This window comes from Manduca sexta, chromosome 9, assembly GCF_014839805.1.
Source record: "Manduca sexta isolate Smith_Timp_Sample1 chromosome 9, JHU_Msex_v1.0, whole genome shotgun sequence".
NCBI classification, from domain to species: Eukaryota; Metazoa; Arthropoda; class Insecta; order Lepidoptera; family Sphingidae; genus Manduca; species Manduca sexta.
This window is the reverse complement of record NC_051123.1, coordinates 7,990,922-8,016,629: the sequence shown is the minus strand read 5'-3', so window position 1 is coordinate 8,016,629 and position 25,708 is coordinate 7,990,922. Positions and strand designations below refer to the sequence as shown.

Below are 25,708 nucleotides of genomic sequence, written 5' to 3'. Positions count from 1 at the left end.
CAATTAGTAGAAATAGCTAACTAAATAGGTAACATAAATATTAATATTATTAAGCTCTTCATAATTTTCTTTTTCTTATAAATTAAAAGCAAATGCTTCTGAAATGCAACGAGTGCCTAAGCCCTTTAAAACGAATACTATGGATTACTTTTTCATTCCTAGAATTATATAGTAAACAACCGTTCCAAGAAAAATTAAAGTCTACTGAAGCTATTTTGTTTATATTTTCTACGATTCGTTCCAAACAAACAATAACCTAGCAATTTGTACAATCCAAACAGTGAAATCAAATATTTGAATAGAAATAAAAACCGAACAACGCAACGTAAAATTGTTTTAACATTGAAACACCACCCAATAGATTAAATAAACACACATGAGTTAATAATGTAGAAGAAATAGCCCAGAGACCCGATGCGGCAGTTCTCACGGCTTCTTGTGGCCACGCCATTGGTATTGACGACTTTGAACCGTACACGTCAGTGCAAAACTTGGTGAACGACGAAGGAAGAAATCGATCAGTTTACCTTCAACTGGCGTTCCTGGTAGACGTGTTGGTGATTAAATCAGCGATTCTGAAGATAGAGTGGCTGTAGACAATCTTGAAGATATTATTTTGAATTCGGAGGAAAAATAATAATCCGCCAAGGTTTGTTCTTAGAGTTGGTTAAATTTTAAGTGTGTGAAAATTTTGTGCTTTATTTGGCTTAGAAGCAGTAATATTAATTAATTTTAATGTGTCAGCCACAAAAGTAGTTGAACAAATTCAAAATATTAAATCGCTAATAAAGATTTACTACGTATCAAAGATCGATTTTTCTTCAGTAACATAAAATTCAGAGGATTTAATTTATTTTAGATGAAGATAAGTATTTCGATTACAGTTAATGTGGACATTGTGACGAATGTGAACAGAAGCGTTTGGAAATTTTGAATTTGTTTAGCTACGTTTGTGGCTGACTACAAATATTAATGCTATATCTGCTTTATGTAAGATAAACTTTTGAGAGCTAATAATATTTTTTTTATATGTTTCAAATGCAACTCTCTTACAGATGATGGCCAAAGTGAAAACACAGGGTCTGGTGACCGATGTGATGCCAAACATCAAATTGCTGCAGCTATCAGGACATTTCCTATTCAATTATTATGCAGGTTAACTTTTTATAGAACAATAAAACACATATGAAATATGCGCTTATCGCTATCTTCACACATAAAACGATCGTAAAAAGCTATAATCGAGACTGATATTTCTATATTTTAATGCTCACTTCCATGAATTTTTATTGCGGACATATTCCAGGATCGCATGTTCGATTTAATGGAACCATTTTTTTTCTATTCCATAAAATTCGTATTTTTTCGGACCCAAAAGTTTAAGATCGTTTAATACTCTGGAGCTCATAAGTTTCCGATTCGGTAGATAAGGTGGAATTTACTTTAAAACTGCATCTTTGTTTTAGTTACTTGCATTTAAATTACTTTTAGATATATCTTCATTAGTATCTGATTTTTATGTCTCCTAAGAGATGTTTTTGCCTAGACGACCAATTCATTCATTTCATTTCATGTCTCTACAAAACCTTTAAGTCCTTTAACCTTTGATATATAAGTCTTTCATTTTAGATAACTCTGGAATGACCATGCTTCTGCGGAAGATGTATTCCACGGTGCACGCTATTCTGATCTTTGTTCAGTTTGTATGCATGGGCGTCAACATGGCGATGTACGCTGATGAAGTAAACGAGCTGACTGCAAATACAATCACAGTCCTATTCTTCGCCCACAGTATCATTAAATTGGGATTCTTGGCCTTTACCTCCAAAAGTTTTTACAGGTACTGTATATTTCACTGTAATTCTCTCAGAGATATTAAATATGATGTTTTGGCCAAACAGGCGAAAAGCGTGTTATACATAGGCAGCATCAAACATCGATCCACAATTATTAGCTCATTGCTCCCAGGCCTGACTTTGATGGTAACTTGAAATACTCGATAGTAATACTTACGCTTATTGTCTGTGGAAGAAATATTTCATTTGCTATTGATAGGATTTTTCTAATACGATTTTCCTTATATACCAAGAGGTAAGTAGACGCCAGGCAGGCGTTCAATCATAAAATCTGAGCAAAATTCGTCATGAAACAAAAAATCGTTGAATTGTTTTATTTATGTTGAAAAAAGAGTTTTAAAATTTTCCTGTTGGTAAAATTATAGAACACAATAATCATGGCGGCGGTTTATTTATCATCCGTGATTATTAGAAATCTTCTATGATAAAAACTTAGATAATTCAATTTTATTCTCAAAATTAATGAGATAGGAACAGAAAGATGAGTATTATTTAATTAAAATGAAAATAACCATGACGTTACCTAATTTAGTAATACCTATTATAATGATAGAAGTTTTTAGTTAAAACTATTTTTTTCTCATAGTGTTCGATTTACGAAAATTTAGATAGAAACAAAGTATAATTTAATTAAATTTAATGTATTCTCAGCGGCCACATAGTCTTTGATCTCTTTCAAAGAAATTGTATGGAAGGAAGCTACTTAATAATTATCTGTTAAATAAGACTATCAAAGTAAAACATCACAAAGCACTTTCTTGGAAGGAAGTAAATTGTTCTTCATGGCTATTAAAGGTATTTCGAGTTCTTTCCTGTTGGAAAACAAAGGAATGTTCGACTTTTCAGCGTTTTGAAAAATATATTTTTTCTTTTGACTAAATAACGAGGCACTTTAAGAAATACTTCATAGGTAATTAATAATGAATCCGAGTATGAATTACGTAGTATATTTAAAAAAAAAAATTGTGTATCGGTCCCCGCAATCAACACCTTAGGAAACCTACGAATATAATTTTGGAATCCCCAGACTTAGTTCCTGCAAGGACCCAGGGGAAAGTTGAGAGGGGATGTCTGGGGAAGGGAAGTATGGGGGAAGCAAAAGGAACTCTTTTAAGATGAGCAGATGAGAGAAGGCTTGGAAATATTCGCGAGCCTTTATGAGCCTCAATGTCTATTGACAACTAAGAGGTATACACACTGAACTGTGTACCTGGGGCCGCGGCAAATGTCTCTCCGTGCATGTTCGTGCATTAAGTGTGTAGACTGAGCGCTCAAGAATTGCTTGGGGGGGGGGGGGGTTAGCTGGGGGGATACTAAAATTAAATAATAAAATCTCGAGGTAGAGAGTGAAAATTTGTTTGCCATGATTTTTCTTAAATAGCAATAGATGTTCTTTATATATTGCTAAATATGCATAAACTATCGCAATATTTTCAATTCTCAGATGAAATTTAAACAAACAATGCGTATATATATCTTTAATACCATTTTGAAAAATTAACTAATAATAATCGTCGCACTACTGGAGATTCCATGGTATATTACTGCATATAAGATATTCTTGTAAAAACGTCTCACGATACAGGCGTAGCCTAGTGTGAGTCGTTTAAGGCAATACCAAATTATAAAGAACGGAGAAGTTAGTAAATAAATAAATAAATATATCGTTCGAACAAAATTTTCTTATACGCGTGCTATCGGAGTGTAATCAAATAAAAATAAAGAATCATAGTCGGGGTCAACCGATTGAATGAAACGAATGACTCCTATTTTAATTTTAACGAGACGTCTCGCGAATGGTATTATTTTTAATAGAATTCTGATGAAAGCCGCTTTTTTGCTCATTCAAAAATAAATGACACCGCTTTGATTGTTTTTTTATTGAATCAAGCAAATTTTAAGTGACAAGCGACTAAATGGAACAGCCTTTGAAAAGTTACTTTATCGTTAAGCCTTCGAGAAAAGTTATTATAAATCGTTTTATGTCAAAATTTTCTTTTATATCTGTTAAATATGTAATTATTTAATGCAAACTCGTTGACAGTCAATAACGCACTGACGTCTTTATTGTGACAGGTCTAAACCTGCCAGTCATATATATAACATTTCTCCCCCATAACATAAGTATTATTAAGGTACAACTAAATAACAGAACATAAACTAAAATAACAAATTACAAGTCCATACAAAAGAAAGCTTTATAATCAACTCTTTGTTTTTGGCGTAATAATCTCTCCGATTGACCTGGCCTTTGCTCCGAGGAAAGTTGATTCTCAGTTTCGTGAGCAACCTGACATTCTGAACCTGACGTCCCATCTTGAACGCACTGGTTTTCCGAATGTGATGTCACAGCCTCAAAAAACTCATCATCAGAGCTCAGGTTTGGCTGAAGCGGTAATTCGGCTGGAGCCTCGGCTAGTGCCACTTCATTTTCTCCAGCTGGAGCCTCGGGTAGTGCCACTTCGTTATCTCCATCTCCCTCTCTGGTGCAACTTTGCGACACAATCGCTTGGTCCTCCCTTGGAGACGTATCTGTCTCGTAAAGTTCAGGCGTAAAATCCAGGACGTCACTGGTATTAGAGATAGGAGGAAGAGACTTTCCTACGAGTTGATTTTTATGCTTTTTCACTTGCACTAAGGTCGTACAGTCCGTAACTAAATATGTTAATTTGCCTATTCGTTTGGTAACAATGCCACGATTCCAAGTAAATTGTTTATTTCCTTGATATTTCTTGTACATAACAACATCACCCGCTTTAAAACTTTGTCTGTTGGAACCTCCATAGGCCCTACTCTGTGAACACTGTTGTCGTTTCACAAATTTGGTAAGAGATTCAGAAGGGGATGGCGGTGAAATAGGATTAATAAAATCTAGGCGCGAACGAAGTTTCCGCCCAAATACTAACTGCGCAGGGGAAGACCCAGTTGTAGAATGAACCGAATTTCTGTAATCGAAAAGGTATTTTAATAACTTTTCGTAACGTTCTTTAAATTGCTACTAGATAACAAACAGGATTTAATACCTTTTTTTGATAATTTTTACATAGCTCTCCGCCTGGCCATTGCTAGCTGGATGATAGGCGGGCGACGTTACATGCGATATTCCATTCGCTAAACAAAATTTCGTAAATTCTTCAGAAACAAAACATGTAGCATTATCACTAACCAACGTGTGAATCAACCCGAATCGTGACATGAAATCGTATAATTTTGCTATCACTGTGGCCGAAGAAGTATAATTCACTCTGTACACTTCCACCCATTTGGAATGTGCATCCACAATGACAAAAAATAACTCACCATTAATAGGACCTAAGAAATCTACATGAACTCTATAAAATGGTTGTAACGGGTGTGGCCACACGGCAAGCGGTGCCCGCGTCGGTGACGGTCTTAGCTGTGTACAAATTTCACAGCCAGCAATCATAGATTCTATCGCTTTGTCGATACCCGGAAACCAAAGTCTACTACGAGCTTCAGCTTTAGACTTTACAATGCCTAAGTGTGATTTATGAAGCTCTGACAATAAACTTGCTTGTAACACGTTAGGAATTACAACCTTAAAACCTCGCATGATCACACCATTTTCAAATGAAAGTTGGTCTCTACAAAGAAAAAATTTACGTATATTTTCGTCTGTAACTTTTTTTCGGCCAGCCATTCAAAATATATTTTATCACTTTAGATAATATCACATCTTTTTGAGTTTCTTCGCGTAACCTCTGAAGCGTTACAGGTAAGCTAGAGTCTACAACAAAATTAACATAAGTTGCCTTATCCTCAACGTATCTTGAAACTCCGTGCGCTACGTGATCATCCATCTCACATGAGTCACAATCATCTAAACTTGCGCGAGAAAAATAATCTGCGCTATTATTAGCACTTTTGACATACTCTATTATAAAATTATAACCACTTAAGAAAAGTGCATACCTCTGTAATCTATTTGCAGAAATCTCGGGTATACCGCGATGAGGCCCGAATATAGTAATTAAGGGCTTGTGATCAGTTCGAAGAACAAAAGGAGTAGATCTGCCGTAAAGATACTGATGGAAACGACGAACCCCAAATATGATGGCTGTCGCTTCTTTCTGTATTTGCGAGTATCTGCGCTCCGCAACATTCAGCGTGCGCGACGCAAATGATACTGGCCGCTCCAACCCTGTAGCATCTTCTTGTGACAGAATGGCACCTAATCCGGTCGGAGAAGCATCTACAGTCAAAATTACTTTTGCGTTTGTATCAAAATGAGCTAAAACTTGTTCCGATACTAACATGTTTTTATTTTCTTAAAAGCGGCATTATGCTCTGGAGTCCAACACCATTTACAATTTTTTTGTAGCAATGCGTATAGAGGACTGAGAATTGATGAAGCATTAGGCACAAAATTACGATAGTAATTTACAAGACCTAAAAACGATTGTAGTTTAGCAACGTCTTTTGGAACTGGAGCGTTTAATATTGCTGAAACCTTTTTGGGTGACTTTTTCAACCCATGCTTATCAACTACATAACCTAAATATTCTAGCTCCTCTTTAAAAAACTCACATTTGGCATTTTGGAGCGTTAGGCCTGCGTCCTGTAGTCGACCAAGTACAGTGCGCAATCTACTTAGATGTTGCGCCCTATTCACTCCTGTCACCAAAATATCATCGAGCATGCACAATACACCGTCCAAACCTGATAAAACATTTTCCATGAGGCGTTGGAAAATAGCCGGGGCGCTGGACAACCCAAATACTAAGCGCGTATACTTAAACAACCCTTTATGAGTATTGATAACTGTATACTTTTGAGACTCTTCATCTAATACACATTGTGCGTAGGCTTGTGAAAGATCCAACTTAGAGAACTGTTGACCCCCTGTAACTTTGTAAAAAGTTCTTGCGCGGTGGGTAAAGGGTATTGATCGACCAATAGTTGTTTATTAATTGTGATTGAATAATCAGCACACAACCGGATGGAACCGTCGCGCTTTAACACGGGCACCACGGGCGAAGCATACTCGGAATGCTCTACGGGCTTCAATATGCCAACGCACACTAGACGCTTTATCTCTTTGTCCAGCTTATCACGTAAAGCAAAGGCTACGGGACGCGGCTTAAAAAAAATTGGCTTTACGTCATTTTTCAATTTAAGTTTTACTTTATATTTACTAAATTTCCCTAACTCATCACTGAATACTCGAGGAAATTCATTCTTTAGGCGCACTATTAAATCTGAGGTTTTCTCACAAAAATTGACGGGAAGTAATTCTAATCGGAAGAAAGATATAAAGTCCCTCCCTAAAAGTGGCGGACCGCCATCACGAATTATAAACACATTCAAAGTACATGTTTTTCCAGTATATGTGAACGGCAATTTTGCAATACCTACGCATTCAATACGTCGACCAGTATAAGACATTAAATACTTAGTTGTTTTGGACAACACTACTTCCTTAAAATATTTAAAATACGTTCGTTCGGAAATCGCAGTAACAGCTGACCCGCTATCAACCTGAAACCTGATCCGTTTCCCTAGAACAGTGACAACCTCTGTCATTGGTTCACCATTATAGGTGCGAATATTATACAACTCACCGTCATCCCCGCTAGTGATCTCATGTGCCAAGAAATTATTTTTTTTACACATGCGACGCAAATGCCCCTTAACGTTGCACTTTTTACATTTATAGCTAGCGAATCTACATTGAGTTGAAGAATGATTTTTAAAACCGCAAACCGAACACAACAGTTTAACACTAGAATTATTTTTGGCGTCGATCTTGAGTATTTGATCGTTGTTAGACGGTGCCTTTCCCGGGACCGTTGATGCTAAGGCGCCTGCACGCGCACACCGCATCCTCTCTGCTAACTCCACCGCTTTTCCTAGCGTTAAACTCTTTGGATCTTGAGCAAATAGTTTTTCACGCTCCGTTCCAGGTAGCATTGCCATTACAAAATGGTCCCGTAATGCTTCCTCCACGTTTAAAAATCCACAGTTTGCCGATAGTCCACGCAATCTCGCCGCCCATTGGTGATAGGTTTCTCCCTCGACTTGGATTGCTGAATAAAATTTATACCTCTCGTGAAAACCACACACTTGGGGCACAAAATGCCCGTCCAGAAGACCCAATATGTCATCGAACGGGATGGAAATGAGTTCTTTCGGTAAGGCCAAATTCGCAGCAAGCTTGTACGTGGATTCCTTGAGTGCGCTTAATAAAATAGCACGCCGTTTGGATCCTGAAGCATCGGTAGCTTCAGAGACGTCATTTGCGACGAACCATTGTAGCAACCGTCCCTTGTATTCTGGCCAAGTTTGCAAATTGTGGTCGAAGGTCGTAAGAATACCAAATGTTTGAGCCATATTTTCGTAAATACACATTTTACGAGAATATTGAGTAAAATCCTCGTCGCCAATGTTAAATATGTAATTATTTAATGCAAACTCGTTGACAGTCAATAACGCACTGACGTCTTTATTGTGACAGGTCTAAACCTGCCAGTCATATATATAACAATATCTAAACTGAATCGAATTTTGAATCGCCTGAGGTTAAAATTTATTTTTTGTCTACAAAGACTGTTATTTGACGAAAAATCTGCCTTATTTAGTGAGTTTTAAAACGTTAACTACGCATTTTTGTCTCTAGGACTATGGCTGTGTGGAATCAATCTAACAGCCACCCATTGTTCACGGAGTCTGACGCTCGCTACCACCAAATTGCTCTTACCAAAATGAGAAGGCTTACTTACTTCATCTGCTTCATGACTGTTATGTCTGTTGTCAGTAAGTTGTCTTGCTTTATAAGTTATAAATCATTTTTTTAGATATATTATTGCATTTGATGGCTTTTTGAAATGTGTAAAATGAAATAGACAACCCTTTACAACCATAAGACGCTCAAAGTTAGTGTCGCAAATTCTTTATGATGTAAGAATTGAAATTCGAGCACCGAAATCTGGGCGCTGAATTTTTAGAATGCATCTCCACATGACATTCGACGATCGACTTTCTTAAAGTTGAATCCACATAACTTTAGTCAGAAAACTATAAATTTCTCAAACTTTGTGAATGGTGAAATAACTTGAAAGCACTTGGTTTTATTGCTAACTTGTGTCTGAGAGCATAATAAATGCTTATGGCTAAGCAGTAGCCATACTATAATTTAAATCTCTTGAGTACCGAAATAAAAACTATAATGAACCTACATTAGTAATGATTTGACTTATATAAAATTTTGTTACCATAACACTAAGACATTTAAAAAAAGGAACAAACCCATGAAAATTTTAATTACCAATCCGTTCAAAGAGTTTTTTCCTTACAAGGTTGGGTCACGATTACCTTCTTCGGCGAGTCAGTGCGTATGATCGCTAACAAGGAGACGAACGAGACCCTGACAGAACCCGCGCCACGGCTGCCACTCAAGGCCTGGTATCCATTTGATACCATGAGTGGTTCTATGTATGTTTTCGTCTTCGTTTTTCAGGTATTATAATTATATTTTTAATTACTAACATAAACTATAATAAGAGTACTTTAAGAGCGACAGATAAAGCGGCGATAGCCTAGTTGGGTGTGGAACGGACTGCGAAGACGAATGTCCGCAGGACTTTTCTAAAATCATGTGTGTATTCTTTGTGAATTTATCGTTCGCTTTAACGGTGAAGGAAAACATCGTGAGGAAACCTGCACATCTGAGAAGTTCACTATAGGAATTTCGAAGGTGTGTGAAGTCTACCAATCCACACTAGGCCAGCGTGGTGGACTAAGGCCTAATCCCTCTCAGTAGTAGAGGAGGCCCGTGCTCAGCAGTGGGCAAGTATATAATACAGGGCTGATATTATAAGAGCGACAGAGATTGATGAAAGTGACAGGACAGAAGTAGTCTCCTGTAGCTGGTTGCCTAAATTTTGTAGGCGTATTTGACTAAAATTACCACGGTTAACCGTCAAAATTTGCAATGCAACTTACCAAAATCAGCTGCTAAACCTGGATTTACATCATATTATGTAGGATTGGAGTTATTCAAGAATGAACAAAATATTATATTAGATAATACCAATATACTATATTTTACTAACATTTCTGGTTCATGGATGAACTTAACTTTTAGTTCCTACTGACACAATCGGACCTTCTTTGCAGCATACCCTCGCATCAAACATGTCTTCACAATTCATCTTCTTTCAGATCTACTGGCTCCTCTTCTCCATGTCAATGGCTAATCTACTTGATGTTCTATTCTGCGCGTGGTTGATCTTCGCATGTGAGCAACTGCAGCATTTGAAGGCGATCATGAAACCGCTGATGGAGCTTAGTGCTTCACTAGACACGTACAGACCGAATACTGCAGAGCTGTTCAGAGTTTCTTCGACTGGTGAGTAGATTAAAGTTCTTTAAGGCGTCGTGCGCAAACAGTAAAGATAAACATCGTGAAGAAACTTGCATACCTGAGAAATTGTTTCCAGGAATTTTGAAGTTAGGTGAAGTCTATCAATCCGCATTAGGCCAGCGTGGTGGACTGAGGCCTAATCCCTGTCAGTAGTAGAGGAGCCTCTTGTCCAGCAGTGGGACAGTATTGTACAAGACTAATATTATTCTATTAAGGCGTCGCGCAGATGCTGTTAAATGATTACCGAGAAACATTAAGGTGTTATGAAATTTATTGCTGGTGATTGAGGATTCCTAATGTAAATGCCATTCTCACAGTAGCAAATCGGTAAATGGTTATATGTTAGAATATACATTGAATATCTACGTTGGGTGCATAAAATAGACGTCAAATTTATTTGTTAAAATTTCTAGAACCATCGCTATGTTGATTTATAGCAAGGCATTTAAAAATGAATTTAAACTGGATAAATTTAATCATGATATTCCTTGAAACAGCAATTTCGTTTCACCCTCTTGCTTTTCACTTTATCACTAACCATTGTAATTTGTGCATACATTAGACGCCTAAAAAGAAAATTTTACATTACTCTATTTCTAAAAAATAGATAAGTCAGAGAAAGTGCCAGATCCAGTAGACATGGATATTCGTGGCATATACTCCACGCAGCAAGACTTCGGCATGACACTGCGAGGAACTGGTGGAAAACTGCAGAATTTCGTCCAAAATACGGTCAATCCTAACGGATTGACTCAGAAGCAAGAGATGCTGGCCAGATCTGCTATCAAGTACTGGGTTGAACGCCATAAGCACGTGGTCAGGTAAGTGTATCATTTATGATTTAAGATTTAGGCTGTCTTGCACAACCACTCACTAAATATGATTAATGATAAATATGTTTTAACCATAGTGCTGTTTTCCTCATCTTTTAAAAAGATGACAGAGACAGCATGAAGTTTTAAATGTGTTTAGCGCTAAATATGTTTAGCAAGTCAGCCTTAGTATAGAACCTATGGAGATGGCCAACTTGTGTGCAGTAACTGTTTTATTGCTAAACATATTATACCTCAATAGTATTAGTATTTATCATTATTGAGTATTTGCTCAGCCATAATAAACATTGCAGGGTTTGCAGGATTTGCGTGTAAGAGCGGATAAAATATATGATTTGAAGATTTTTATGATAAAACACTTGACAAATATTCGATGAATATATTTGCGAAAAAACTTTTTCATCGTATTTTTCGGGTAGCCTTTCTATGGTCTGTTACTTAAAATATTTGTTCGAAATAGTCTCATCCTCTATCACATAATGAAACGGGACTCACGTAGCGGAAACATAGTTGCGCCTCTGCTTTCAGGGGTAAGCAGAGAGCTCTGCTTACGGAGACGAGTTCGTTATGTGTGTAGGTTTTTGTAACATGAAGAACAAAAGTATGTAATGTAATTATAAATGCCTCGATGGCGTATTTGTGTTACGGTATGATTACAGAACTGAGATCTCGGGTTCAATCCCCGAGTTAAGCAAAGTGAAATTGGGTCTTCTGCTTAGTATCAGCCTGATACCTTAGCTTGATATGACGTTAGGCTCCTCCCCTATCACATCATGGGACGGAACACGCACGGCGAAAAGTGGGTGCACAGGTTGCACCTTGGGCTAACCCTTCGGGCATAAAATGCGTGAGTGTGTGTGTAATATGAGTAAATAATAATATATTAAATTCGACGGTCGAAGTTCGACTTCCAAAGAGTAACTAGTAAAAAAAAAAAAAATAATGTTATAACGTAGTTTTCAAGTCCCATCAACGCCATCGATCGGTTGTCAAAAGCAAATGGCGGTAAGTACGTGAGAAACCCCAACTGTTAACTGACACTAGATATTGATGTCGCTGAAGGACAGTCGATACCACATAATTATTTATTGAAGACAGATGTATTATTAACTGATCAGGGGTTTAAATTACAGAATGCGAGTGAAAGTGAAGGTTAAAAAGGTATAAAGGATAAAATATATTTTTTTGACAATTTGTATAAAACTAATGTTTTTAATTTCATGGGTTTATTGTTAAAGTGATAAAATTGAAATTAGCATAAAAAAATACATTTTTGAAAACAAAACGAGATTTTATTTAACATTGTCTTCTTTCTCATAGTTTTTTTTAACTAAACTAGTAGATATGAATCTGAAACACGACTCAAAACTTTAGCAACTACATAAAGATAAAAATAATTGAGAAGTCCACTAGGATATGAAACTTTATTCTTTTTAACCAGAACCTCCACTAATTTCCCCCGTCTGGTGAAAACTTTGCTGAAACTTAGCAAAGTTGCTTTAATGGTGGCAAACTTCAGAGTCGTCAAATGACCCTTATTCACCGCAGACGAATAAACTTCCCCAAACTGTCTAACAGCCTCATTGTGGTCCGTGTCCTTATTAAACATTCCGTGGTGTAAGGTTTACTATTTGTAATTTACCACTAAAATGTTTTATATTTTATAATTGTGGACAAGGTTTTAATCGTGCTATAGTTTCGGTATTAATTTTATCTTCATTCATAACCAAGTGTCTTAAATAATATAGCATCAAAGATGTCTGTGTTGAACCCAACATCGTATTTTGTTACAGTGAGATAGATTTCTGTGTTAGCTGCTATACCAATATCAGTAAAACAAGCCAATATAGTTCTTGAAAGTTAACACAATATTTTTTTTTATCTTGGTCTTTATATACTGATTTCACTGTATCCCAAAATACTATGTTTCCTTCGTACCAATAGTAAAAAACATCGTTACTACCATACACGAGACGAGTATCATGACTTATATAAGTTGCTTTAACAGTAGAAGACTCGAGAATAATATTACTTTCCTTTCCAGATTGGTGGCGTCCATTGGAGATACGTATGGTACGGCCCTACTGTTCCACATGTTAGTTTCTACCATTACTCTGACGCTCCTGGCTTACCAGGCTACCAAGGCAAGTACTACCACGATCTTTAATCTAGACTTTCTATATTACCTCGTTAGACTAGATAACGATTAATATTGCAGCTTTATGAATACAGTTTGAAACATTGTCAAACCTTTAGGAAAAAATCATAATAAAAAATGTTAGAAGCTACTTTTAATAGTAGCATAATATGTTAATAAAATCATAATTTTAATCAGTACCAATAGAGAGAAAAATTTAGTTCTTATCATCGAGTAAATTTTGTATTATATACTACTACTTAAGTTTATTTTCTAGTTCGAATGAATTCCCCTACATCTTATCTATTTCCTCCTCATTGATTGATGAACCTGTATGTCATATAGAAATATTTTTTGTTTAACAATAATCAACGTTATCACTTACCAAGGAATGAGCCACCGTGTCATTTACTTTACCTAATGCTTAAATTAGAAATTCAAATATACAATTTCTTCCAGATCAATAGCATCAATGTGTACGCGTTCAGCACAATCGGATACTTATGCTACACCCTCGGACAAGTGTTCCATTTCTGCATCTTCGGAAACCGGCTGATTGAAGAGGTAAGTATAGTTTTAAATATCTATAATTTTTGGAAGAAGTTTTCTAAAATGGATATCGATTCCTCACGGACAATCGGACTAACATGTTTCTTACTTTTTTACGTAGCTTTCACAATCTAGGGCGCTATTGCTTGGTATATACCTATCTTATACCATGGTATATCCACCAGCCACTTCTATCGATCTTGAATCAGTTTCCACGTTATGGCAGGAACAATGTAATCAAACTTTTCTAAAGAATCTTCTCTGATTTTATGTGATCATGCAAGAAATTCAATTAACAAAATGTTTATACACAACATTATTCCAAACAAGAGAGTTTAAAACTCGTCAGGACATTGATGAGTTTGTAAGAGGTTTCGAACGATTAAGATACTTGGAAGTTTAGTAACTACGTACGCCTTAAGCGCACTTAGTGACGTGTTGAGACATGAGTTCATTACTTGTGTAGCGCAGGTTTACTCGAACTTTCTTACGCAGCTATCTTAGTGCATTACCCGAGGCCGTCTCGTAGGCGCACAAGACCATAACGGAATTCGGTTGGTATACTGGTATATGGTGTACATATTGTTAATGATTCTGTCCAATACTCTATCGGATGATGCTATACTCGAGAAAGTCGACATTAGACCGTAAGACCGGTGAAGCCACAATAGCCATTCCATCATCGCCCAATGGTGTTAGTGATAACACGTTTTTCCGCGCGAAGGCGTACTCAAACTCATTTTATGTAACTCTATTACATTTCCAAGGAAACGCTGAACCAATATAGATACGTACATAACGTCTTTTATTCTCTTTTCGCCAGTTATGTTAGGGCCTATGAAATGGGGGTGCGTCTATTGCTATTCACCAATTCAAGAGTTCAGGCTGATGCTGAACATAAAAAACCCAATCTCTTTGGCCAGTCTGAGGTATAAAACCAAGATCTCAGCGGGATAGTTGTACCTTAATACATTTACGCCGCCAAGGAAGTTAAATCAGAGGAAGTTCCAAATAAACAAATGTGATTTTTTTACTCTTCATGGCTTTACACAGAGTTCCTCCGTGATGGAAGCGGCTTACTCCTGCCAGTGGTACGATGGTTCTGAGGAAGCAAAGACCTTCGTCCAGATCGTTTGCCAGCAGTGCCAGAAGGCATTGACTATTTCTGGTGCAAAGTTCTTCACGGTGTCCCTGGATTTGTTCGCCTCGGTAAGACATCTCATGGAATTATAGTGAGATATTAGATAGTTATATTTTTTAAATCATTGTCACGTGTCAATAATAAAATAGTTTGTTTATATTGTTAGTAGACTTTTAGAGCCATCGCACATGACGCGCATAGTATAGTAATCATAGGAAGCGTATAGCAATTATGGAGGCCGGCATGACTGTGCCGACCGTCCGGGGATGCTTGTATCATTCGCCGGTCGGCACTTTCTTTGGGATTCACTTGGCTTAACATCAGTGTAGTGAAGCCAATTTGCTGAGCCACAATAAAAAGGATTCCATATCTACCGCTCGTTTATAAAGTCATGTGCATTGGTTCATGATGAAATAAAAAAAAATAAGACGAATGAAGATATAAAACTTAAGTTAAGTTCAATTAAGTAACCTTAAATTTAATGTGTGCTCAAAATACACACGGCGGAAAGTGGGTGCGCCAGTTGCGCCCTTGCCCCCCCCCCTCTCTTCAGGGATAAAAGGCATGAGTGTGTATGCGTGTGCTAACAATGATCAATTTTATAATTTTCTAGGTGCTCGGCGCTGTAGTGACCTACTTCATGGTGTTGGTGCAGCTGAAATAGACTTTTTACTGTTGCAGACTTTTGTTTGTTTTAGCTGATACGGCAAAGAAATGCGTTACCATTGACCATCTATTAATAAGAGTCTATGTAGACAATTATTTTAATACTGGAGTTGTGTAGTCTTCTACGCGTGCGCATACATAACATGTATGATAGGGGAACGATTTACTAATGACTATGATACAATCATTAATTACAATTATCATAAGATTGATTTCTATATAGTTATTGTTCTCTTATATTTACTAGGTTGGCCGAAGAAGATGTTTCTATTACTATAGTTACCTGGGAAAAATAATTAAATCCTTCAATTTCGACGATTCTTTCTAATATAAAGCTAATAAAATTAGCATTAAGTAATAGTGATTTAAGATTGTAGATGTAGTAAGTAATTTTTTTTAATAACCTAAACGTACCCAATTCAGAATATAATTAGACAAAAACATTTTTAAGTCTGAAAGAGCGTGATCTACTTATTTTGATCTACATATATCATGCATTTGATAAAATCATATGAAATTAATGAATAACGGCTAAGAATAGGTAACTTTAAAATTTTATGTAGATAATGTAACCTTAGAAGTGCAAAGCACATTTTATTATTATGTAAAAAACGTGGCATTATTGACAATCTAATGCACTCCCTAGATGATCAAGTAGCATGACATGTGTTTACGTGAATTTTAATGCTAGATACCGGTATGAATCATTTTATCTCATCTCATCCTGAATAGTACAGTGAAAAGGTTCTTTTGCGCTTTTGAAAAAATAAAGATCGCGGCTTCGCATACATGTTAGTTTATAACCGGGATAAAATTCATACAGTATACTTTTAAAGGATAACAAGCGCCCTATATCCTTGCTTAAAGTTCAAACTTACTTCGAACAAAATTTTATGAAAATCAATTCAATAGATTAGCCATGGAAGCGTAACAGCATGCATGGTAACATATAAAGTCATGGTGCATGATCGTCTACGGAGAGCTAAAGTAATAAACCTTATTGTCTGAATGAAGCGTTGTTACATTTTACTATATCAACTTAATGTAATGTCAATAAAAATAATAAGTATTTTTTTGTATAACGTGTTTATTTTTCAAATAAATTTGATTCATGCACAATTTTGAATACTATAATATTAAGTAAAAAATCTATAAATGTAAGCTAGAAGTAATATACTCGATTTTTATTTTCCATCAAAAAGATGTATAATTTTTGTTATTGCATGGTTTTATCTAATAAATTATTATCTTTTAAATTGTCTACTCCTTTGAATTTATTCTCCTTTGTCCCTTTTCACCTGATATATACATCCTCTTTTACCAGTACTCTTCAAAATAAAGAAAAATTATGATTAAAAACTAATTTAAACAAAAAAAAATACTTTGAATGACAAGACGAACTTGCCTCGTTGTTATTGCTTGCTTGCATAAACACTAAAAACACCATTCCACTGCGCTGGCCATTCAGAGACATGAGATGTTAAGTCTTATTATGTCCAGTAGTTACATTACCTACAATGTCGTTCAAACCGGAACACAACAGTGACTACACACTATTGCTTGGCAGGAGAAAAAGATATTGCGGTGATACCTACCCAGGCGAACTCTCACATATAAGAGTATTATTACCAATATTTTAATTATTTTCATAAAATCCTTACCGATTGCCATTATGGCTTCTCCTTAATATTAACAAGCTCAAACACCCGTAACATTAATAAATCATTCTTAATTATAATTAATTAAACGACAGGATTACTTAACGCTCAGCATCCGATATTAATATTCACTAAATTAATTACCAAAATTGGTTCCTTTGTAAATTACTTAATTATAAATTTAATTTGCTATCGATAGCTCAAACTGGAAATTAATTAGAATAGACTGGTCTCGTGTATACGAAATTAATCTGCAAAATGATTTTGATAGTGTCTCAAACAAAAGTACGTTTTGAACTATACATTCAATATACTATCGATTTGTAATCAATTAGAAGGTACATTATAAAATTGTCATTAAAAAAGGTCTTTCCACATACGACTGGTGGCAGGATATATTTTATACCCGCCCAGATAGGTACCAAGGTACACCAGGTGTTAGACCCACCATAGTAGCCCACGTGTGTCGCGTTCCGGTATCTGCCTGTGTATATCCGGATTCAAAATACCGGCATTATTGTGTCAACTGTCGAGGGGTAATCATCTTTTGTTAATCCACATTTTATTGGACCCAAATCTGCTTACCATCAGGTGCACAGGTCACTTTACATGCCCGTAAAAAAATACGGATTATTAGTATTTTTTCTTCTTACCTGGTTATTTATATGTACTTACCTCCGAATCTTCTGAATACATTTTTATAGCATTAGTTTTGAAATGATAAATAAAAAATAGGTTATTTCAAGCTTCAGAAATCAATAAAGGTGGATAGACTTCTCGCCCTCACACCCACTACTGCTACACCTTTAAGCCAGGATTAGTGGCACGCATTTTATGACAGCGAGCGATGAAGCGGCGAGTCTCGGGGAACATAAATCTGTCTTTATCCCGTAACGAAATTAATCAAATAGAAAGAGAGGAGTTGGATATATTAATTGTCCACTTCCCTCAATAGCAAAACTTCACAATAGAGATAGAAAAAGGCACGTAATTTTTTTTCAATAAGAATTTAAATGAATAATTAGATATTATTGCAAAATATGTATTATGTATTCAAAGGATATTTTATGAAATAACGTTGATAGTATCTATTCCGTTCGGATAGTCCTCCCCATGACTTTGAAGGCTGCAAATTGTTCTAAACGTCGAGAGAAAATAATAAAATAAATAACCGCCGTAAAATCCGTAAATAGTTTTATTTCAATGTATAACATTCGCGTAAACATAACTTTGAACTCTCGTACTTTTTTTTGTCTTATTTTAAAAAACGGAATCTGCCGCCAACGCAGAGGCGGCTCTAGCTCATGCGTCGCGCCGCCCATGTGCAATCAATTCCTTCGCGCATCCTAGGACACAATGTAACATTTAATAAATCTGATACTAATATTAAATCAAAAGTTATTGTGTAAAGTAAAGAAGCCGCTTGCCGGCCTTAGCACGGGCGCAGTTTATTTGAGAGCGCCAGTGTCGCGAGCGACTCTCGTCGCCCCCTAACACACTGCGCCCGTGTGCAGCACACACTCTGCACAATAGGTAAAGCAACCTCTGCGTCTCCAATGTCGTAATTTTTTCCTTTTTTTTAAATAATTAAATAGCCGATGCTGCAGGCTGTATTCCGTCATCGTCGGAAGCAAGTTCGCAACTGAGGCTCATTGTTTAAATACGAAAGAAGCTAAGTGCGTGTGAGCTGCATACGCACTGCACGCGTGCACGATGCAAGCCTACCGTGACTTGCACAGAGAATGCGCACCGAACGTTTGCAGTAACCCCACACGAGCAATGGGCACGCAGCTCGCAAGCGGCACATTCGCAGCGTATTCGCCAGATCTGGATACACCTTTAGAAATCATTAAACATTTATATTACGCAATCTAGGTAATAAGGATTTAAGAACTCCAACGTTACAGTACAATTAATGTTATCTCCAAGGTAAACATTAATAACCTTACGACTTTAATTAACGTCGGCCACTTTTCATGCAAACAAAATTAAATGTTTAGGGACTGTTTTGAATTTCTTTAATTTGGGCTATGTTTCAGTGTCTTTGTTAAGACATCTAAGAAATATACTAGGGCTTTAAACTAATTCCTCCGGATAAAATTATCGCTTCTAAATTGTTCAAGAGCTCGTATTCATTTTGATAAGCTTGCCACCAAGGAATGAAAATAAGAATAGAGTCCAAAAAGTAAGTAAGCTATTTGGATACCATATACTCACGCCTTTATCTCCAAGGTAAACATTAATAACCTTACGACTTTAATTAACGTCGGCCACTTTTCATGCAAACAAAATTAAATGTTTAGGGACTGTTTTGAATTTCTTTAATTTGGGCTATGTTTCAGTGTCTTTGTTAAGACATCTAAGAAATATACTAGGGCTTTAAACTAATTCCTCCGGATAAAATTATCGCTTCTAAATTGTTCAAGAGCTCGTATTCATTTTGATAAGCTTGCCACCAAGGAATGAAAATAAGAATAGAGTCCAAAAAGTAAGTAAGCTATTTGGATACCATATACTCACGCCTTTATCTCCAAGGTAAACATTAATAACCTTACGACTTTAATTAACGTCGGCCACTTTTCATGCAAACAAAATTAAATGTTTAGGGACTGTTTTGAATTTCTTTAATTTGGGCTATGTTTCAGTGTCTTTGTTAAGACATCTAAGAAATATACTAGGGCTTTAAACTAATTCCTCCGGCTAAAATTATCCCTTCTAAATTGTTCAAGAGCTTGTATCCATTTTGATAAGCTTGCCACCAAGGAATGAAAATAAGAATAGAGTCCAATAAGCGTAAGTTTTGTGGATACAACTCAATATACTCACGCCTTTATCTCCGACGGGATAGACAGAGGCGCAACTAAGGCACCTAGATTTCGCGATGTGCATTCCATCTTAAGATATAATGGGGCCTATCGCCATATCAGGCACAAATTCTGGTATTGAGCAATAAACCCAACATCACTTTTCCCGACCCGAGATTCAAACTCAGGACGTCAACGAGGTAACATACTGCGAGCGCAATAAATCTACACCACCGTAGCAGTCCAATTTATGTTATAAAAATAAAATATAGCTGTAATATTAGCTGTTAGAATAATATTTTATAACAATCTCATAAAAACAAATGAAAGCCATGAATATAAAATACATCTCCGCTGTAAAAGCAAATTAAACTCTCAAGATATAAATGAAACTTTTCAGAGCAATCAATTTGGTCCATTTAACCCCAGCCCGGGTGATCTTAAACTGTACAAGACATTTTCAAGTTTTAATTAAAGCATAGCGGAGATACAATTTGCCCATACACTTTAAATTTCGGATACTGTTCTCTCGTTTTAGATTTACTTCGCTAAAATACAGGGTCATTTTGACAAGCGAAAAGTGGATGCCTGGTTGCCCTTCTGCCGTCACCTTCGAGGATTAAAGCGTGATTGTATAAAGCATAACACGTATATCGTCACAATCTCGTTTTTTCACATCCTCGACAATCAACATAATTATGCCGGCCTGTTAGAACCGGATTTAAACAGGCTGACACACTTACGTGGCCACTATGGGGAATTTTAACACCTTGTGTATGGTGCCGCTATCCGGTTAAATGTCATTCATATATAATCGTAGATAGATATCTTTACGTCAAAACAATGTATAGGAATAATTATTATTATATTTTCTAAATAACAATTAAATTTACTTATATAACTATTTTATAAGTAATTTTTCGAGATTTACGAGATGTGACGAAGGTAATTTTTAAAATAAATACATCCGAGATTAAAATGTTATAAGATGGGGAAGAAAAGTTCTTGAGTGGAAACCACGTACTGGCAAGTGCAGCGTTGGACGTCCTCCTACGAGGCGGGCAGAGGGCCTCGTAAAGGTATGGAAATCTTTGGGAGAGACCTATATTCTGGGCTACAAAAGCCTGAAGAGGAAGAAGAAATTTTATAATAGTATGTTCTCCGCCGCGTCTGCCAGATCGCGATAAACTCAAAAACTACTAAAATCTGGGTTCCTATAATATTTGGCAAGGATATAGTATGAGATCTTGAAAGAGACATAGAAGAGTTTAATTCCGGGAAAATATATCGCAGGACTTTAATCCTGGAAAATTTTCCCACAGACGCCGCGAGTAAAAACTATTATTAGTATAAAAACACATAAAATCGATGATGGAGAGTCTTATATGGTAACTTGTAGACAAAGAACAAATTAAGTATTTGTTGTTCCAAACAGATTGAAATAATCCATTACATACTTATTTACAAACATTTTTAGTTCCGCAGAACCCTATTGATTTCGTAATTTGTGTTCATTTAAACACTCTAACGGGATTAAGGAATTCGATTGAAAAATAGCAACATTAAAAACACCGGTGAAGTCGTTTATAAGAGACGCTTCGTTTCTGATGTTACGAATGGTTATCGGAGTTAAATAAAGAACGAACGTCAAAATGAACAATAAAACAGACAATGGCACATTACGGTGAGTGATGAGTTAGTGGATACTCACCTTTAAGGCATGAGAATAAAGCTTTTTTAAACCCTCTGAATAATAGAGATAATTGCGATTGCGTACTCAGCAATCTGTAGTTTATAATACAAGTCTAGTATTATTTTATTATATATTTATAGCTTATAGCCTTCGATAAATAGGCTATCCAACATTGAAAGAATTTTTCAATTCGAACAAGTAGTTCCTGAGATTAGTGCGTTCAAAGAAAAAACATAGGTTCTCAACAGCTTTGTATAATAGTAGAGATTATACTGCATTATTGGATCCTTGTTCGCTTGGCAGTATATGTCCTGCGGACTGGCAGGTACTGAGTTTAAGTTTCAGGTTAAACAAAATTTCGTATAGGTTCTATCTGGCATATGTCAGAGACTGAAATCCCAGAAAAGCATTTTAGAAGGCAGATTTGATTTGGATTCCTAAAGACATTGGGAATGTTTACATGTCAAATCGTCTACGTCCATTTTTGCATTAATTTCAAAATAAGAATAAAATCCAATATTTAGCCTATTCTAGGGGAGTTGAAACAATTTTCACGTTTTGTTTGATATAACTCATATTCAAATAGCGGTCTATTTGAATATGAGTTATATCAAACAAACTCCCCTCGGTCTCCCCTATTCTAGGGGAGACCGAGGGGAGTTGAAACAATTTTCACGTTTTGTTTGATATAACTCATACTATTATCAGAAATCTTATGGTACTAGTACCAAACGATAGGTTATTCTATACACTTGCGAATGGCTAGCATAAAGAAACTGTAAGCGTTAAAAATTGTGGTGAAAAATCGACTTAACCGTTACAAGTCAACTTGTTTCAACTCCCCTCATACCGAGATAAGATGAAACAGAGGCCGAGGAGAGTTGAAACATTATGATTTTGGGGAGTAATAGGAGCTGCAAAATAAAAAATGATGATCTGATTTAAAGGTTTTAATTAAAATTAAACTTTTCAAGTAATTAACGACCTTTTTTAATAATGTTTTAATGACATATCAGTCAAGTAGGTCTAATACAAATAATAAACTCCTAAATTACTAAAAAGTAACATGACATCCTATGCGTAACATCAATTATGATCAGTCGAATCAACAAAATGTTTTACATTTTTATCTATCAGTATCAGTATTAACAATCAGTTGTTTTTTAAGTATTACAATCAGAACTATCAAATATTTAAATAACAATAATGTAAAAAATGTCAAAGACAAATTGGAAACTAATTAATCAGACAAGCAGTTGTGGCAAACGTAAAAAAATTCTCCACCAGTACAAGCTTCATGAGCCCAGTTTTGGCATTCCAAACATTGAACCCACTTTTCTTTGGATCTGCTATTTGAATATGGCTCAATACAGCAAATGCAGAAGGATTCCTCTTCTGCTTCATCACTGTCTTTGTTTCCTCTCTTTTTCTTGACAACCTTAACCTTTTTAGTTTTACTCCCTGGTTTTGATCTTTTTCTTGCTTTAGTTTCTTCAAAGTTAGGTTTCTTCACTTTTTCCTTAGCCGTTCTAGCTGCTTCGATTGCAGCTAGTTCATCTTTTACGGGAGTGTCAGTTAAGATAGCAGATTTCCCTTTGCGTCTATTTGTTTGAGTTCCTTTTCTTGGAGGAGCCAAACCTCTCCAGCCATTTGATTCTGTGTCCAAGAAGACGGAATGTTTTTATTATATTCCACAGCCAACTTATAGACAAAAGTTCTGGTTTCCTTATTACTCAGGCAAAAATTAGCAGCAGCGCAGTTTAAAAGATAGTCACAGAGTATCTTCTCCTCTGAAGCAGTAAAAACAGTTTTCTCGGGGTATCCAATCGTTGGAGCACCCACAGTTTCGTCAGCTTCATAAGCAGTCTTTTTTTTTATATATCTGTAGAGGGAGGTGTGGTTCAGGTTGTAACTCGAAGTCGCTTCACGGAGACTTTTGTGTCGTAAAGTGACTTCTTCAGCAGCGAGATCGTAAATCTCGCGACTCGCCTTACCTCTGTCGGTCTTTCGTTTATCAGTAGGCATGCTGATACAAATAAACACATTAAAGCAACAATAAAATCCTTTAATCTTTGCACTTTTTATTTCTTAGCTATAATCAGATATGAAATTGAAAACGAGGAGAGTTGAAACAGTCTGTTTCAAATCACCTCAGTGAGAAAAAACCTCCCAATTTTTATTCAAATCACGATCAAGCAGTATATACACAGGAATCAAATTTACCAATTATATTTCATGAATCTATAGATAATGAGTTGTTAAAACGTATATAACTCAACCCAAAATACAAAACCACTATGAAAGTACGAGCATAGTAAAAAATCGTGAAATACTTACTTTTTGCGATTTTCGGCACATGTCACTCAGAACTACACAACCGCACGACTGACGCCACCGGCGCGAGCTGACGCGATAGCGGGTGGCGCGAGGTGGTTGAAAAACGACTTTGCCAGGTCGGTAACGTTTTTAGGTTCCGAGAAATCGGGACTGTTTCAACTCACCTCTGTTTCAAAACCCCTCGGTCTCCCCTACTTATTGATGAAGTCGCTTAATGTCATGCTCTACGCTGACCCTAACAAGTGGATGTTCCCACAGGTATAATAATGATGGACTTAAATTCGTCACAATTCTCGTTTGGTCGATAATTGAGTATTTTAAATTTTTCCTGATGTGTATTTCCAGGAATCAGTCGGCAAGATTTATCAAGAAAAATTAATTTCCCGTTGTTTTTACCATACTGCTAAACAAGTGGGAACTTTCAAAAAAGAATGGTGGTAGCTCTCATATGTGAGAGTCCGCCTGGGTAAGTACCACCGCAATGTTTATTTCTGCCGCCAAGCAGCACTGTAATGTCTGTGTGAGTATGTAGTCACTGTTATATTCCGGTTTGAAGGACATTATAGCCAGTTTAACTACTGGACATAATGAGACTTAATATCTCACGTCTCAGGATGGCGAGTGCAGTGGAATACCAAATAATACTGTGTGATTCATAGTATTGGATAGTGTTTCTACTGTTTATGGGCGTTCGTATCGCTTACCATAAGGCGATAGGCAAGCTCGTCTCATTATTCAAAGCAAAAAAAATGTATATTACGGTTGGAATACGAATTTGAGCAATCTATGGATATTTTAACAGAAGCTTTTTTTTCACCCAGCAGGAATACTTGTCTAGATTGCAAATTTATGATCCGCTTTATTGCAATTTGTGATTTATTTTATATAAAATTTAGAGTACATTTCAGATTGAATAACGGCTAGTGTCATAGCCTGTAAATATAATTAAAAAGTTTATACAAGCCAGTATATTACGTTGTTCCCAAGTTTTTATAAGCCAACCGTATTTTCCTCGACCTCGCGGGTATTTATTTCATGCATGCGAGCCCTTTTTTTTGTACATTCTTATTCATGACATCTTTTAATAGACCTATATAATCATTGACGTGAAACCATGCTTTGTGTTTAGAATCACAATCATAATCAGACCTACCTTAAACCTGTCTTTAATATTTAGTTATATATCTATAGAGTACCCTCATTTAGGCATCGCTCAATTTAGAATACAGTAAAAACATATTAAGGGTTATTTTTACATTTTATTAATAAATTAAGTCATATACTTGACGTTACCTCTGGTAACCTTTTGTCATAAATATACATGAATAAAAAATATAATCATCAAAAATCCCGGTTTTACTTTTCTATTTTTTTATTTTCTTGTAGTTTCTGACTAAAAGTGTGATGTTGTCGCTGCAAGAAATTCTCTTAGAGCAGAAGTGGTGGCTTAGGGCGCGTAAAATTAAAATTACTTTTTATTAATTTTAATTTTACGCAAAAAACTTATTACTTATTACTTTTTATATTGTTCGAAACTTACACTTTTTATTTTACCAACTTTTCGAGTAACTTATTGTAATACGTTATTTTCAAGAAGATACGCATGTGGTTTCACTTTGTAACGCAATCTCAAAATGGCCCTGTATAAAGG

General features: G+C 36.0%; 1 protein-coding gene, 1 long non-coding RNA gene and 1 pseudogene across 2 annotated transcripts; 1 reads left to right on the top strand and 2 right to left on the bottom strand.

Moving 5' to 3' along the window:
* The first annotated feature begins 465 nt into the window (after positions 1-465).
* LOC115452348 (odorant receptor coreceptor) lies at positions 466-16,465 on the top strand. The gene is made up of 11 exons (XM_030180847.2): positions 466-649; positions 1,056-1,155; positions 1,630-1,840; positions 8,494-8,630; positions 9,173-9,333; positions 10,038-10,224; positions 10,847-11,060; positions 13,117-13,216; positions 13,669-13,773; positions 14,812-14,967; positions 15,513-16,465. The coding sequence occupies exons 2-11, from the start codon at positions 1,056-1,058 to the stop codon at positions 15,561-15,563; spliced, it is 1,422 nt and encodes a 473-aa protein (XP_030036707.1). The 5' UTR covers positions 466-649; the 3' UTR covers positions 15,564-16,465.
* On the bottom strand, positions 3,894-8,217 carry LOC119188820 (annotated as a pseudogene).
* A 6,653-nt stretch (positions 16,466-23,118) lies between the features above and the next one.
* On the bottom strand, positions 23,119-24,163 carry LOC115452349. Its single transcript, XR_003939477.2, has 2 exons — positions 24,058-24,163; positions 23,119-23,746 (listed from the first exon to the last, which is right to left on the bottom strand). It is a non-coding gene; the product is annotated as an uncharacterized LOC115452349 (long non-coding RNA).
* Between the last annotated feature and the right edge of the window lie 1,545 nt (positions 24,164-25,708).

What these genes read in the sequence shown, in the direction of transcription:
- LOC115452348 (XM_030180847.2), top strand. Translation starts at nt 1,056, where the DNA reads ATGATGGCCAAAGTGAAAACACAGGGTCTGGTGACCGATGTGATGCCA. An exon ending in GACTGTTATGTCTGTTGTCA is followed by an intron (nt 8,631 to 9,172) that starts GTAAGTTGTCTT and finishes TTTCCTTACAAG; the next exon opens with GTTGGGTCACGATTACCTTC. An exon ending in TTTTCGTCTTCGTTTTTCAG is followed by an intron (nt 9,334 to 10,037) that starts GTATTATAATTA and finishes ATCTTCTTTCAG; the next exon opens with ATCTACTGGCTCCTCTTCTC.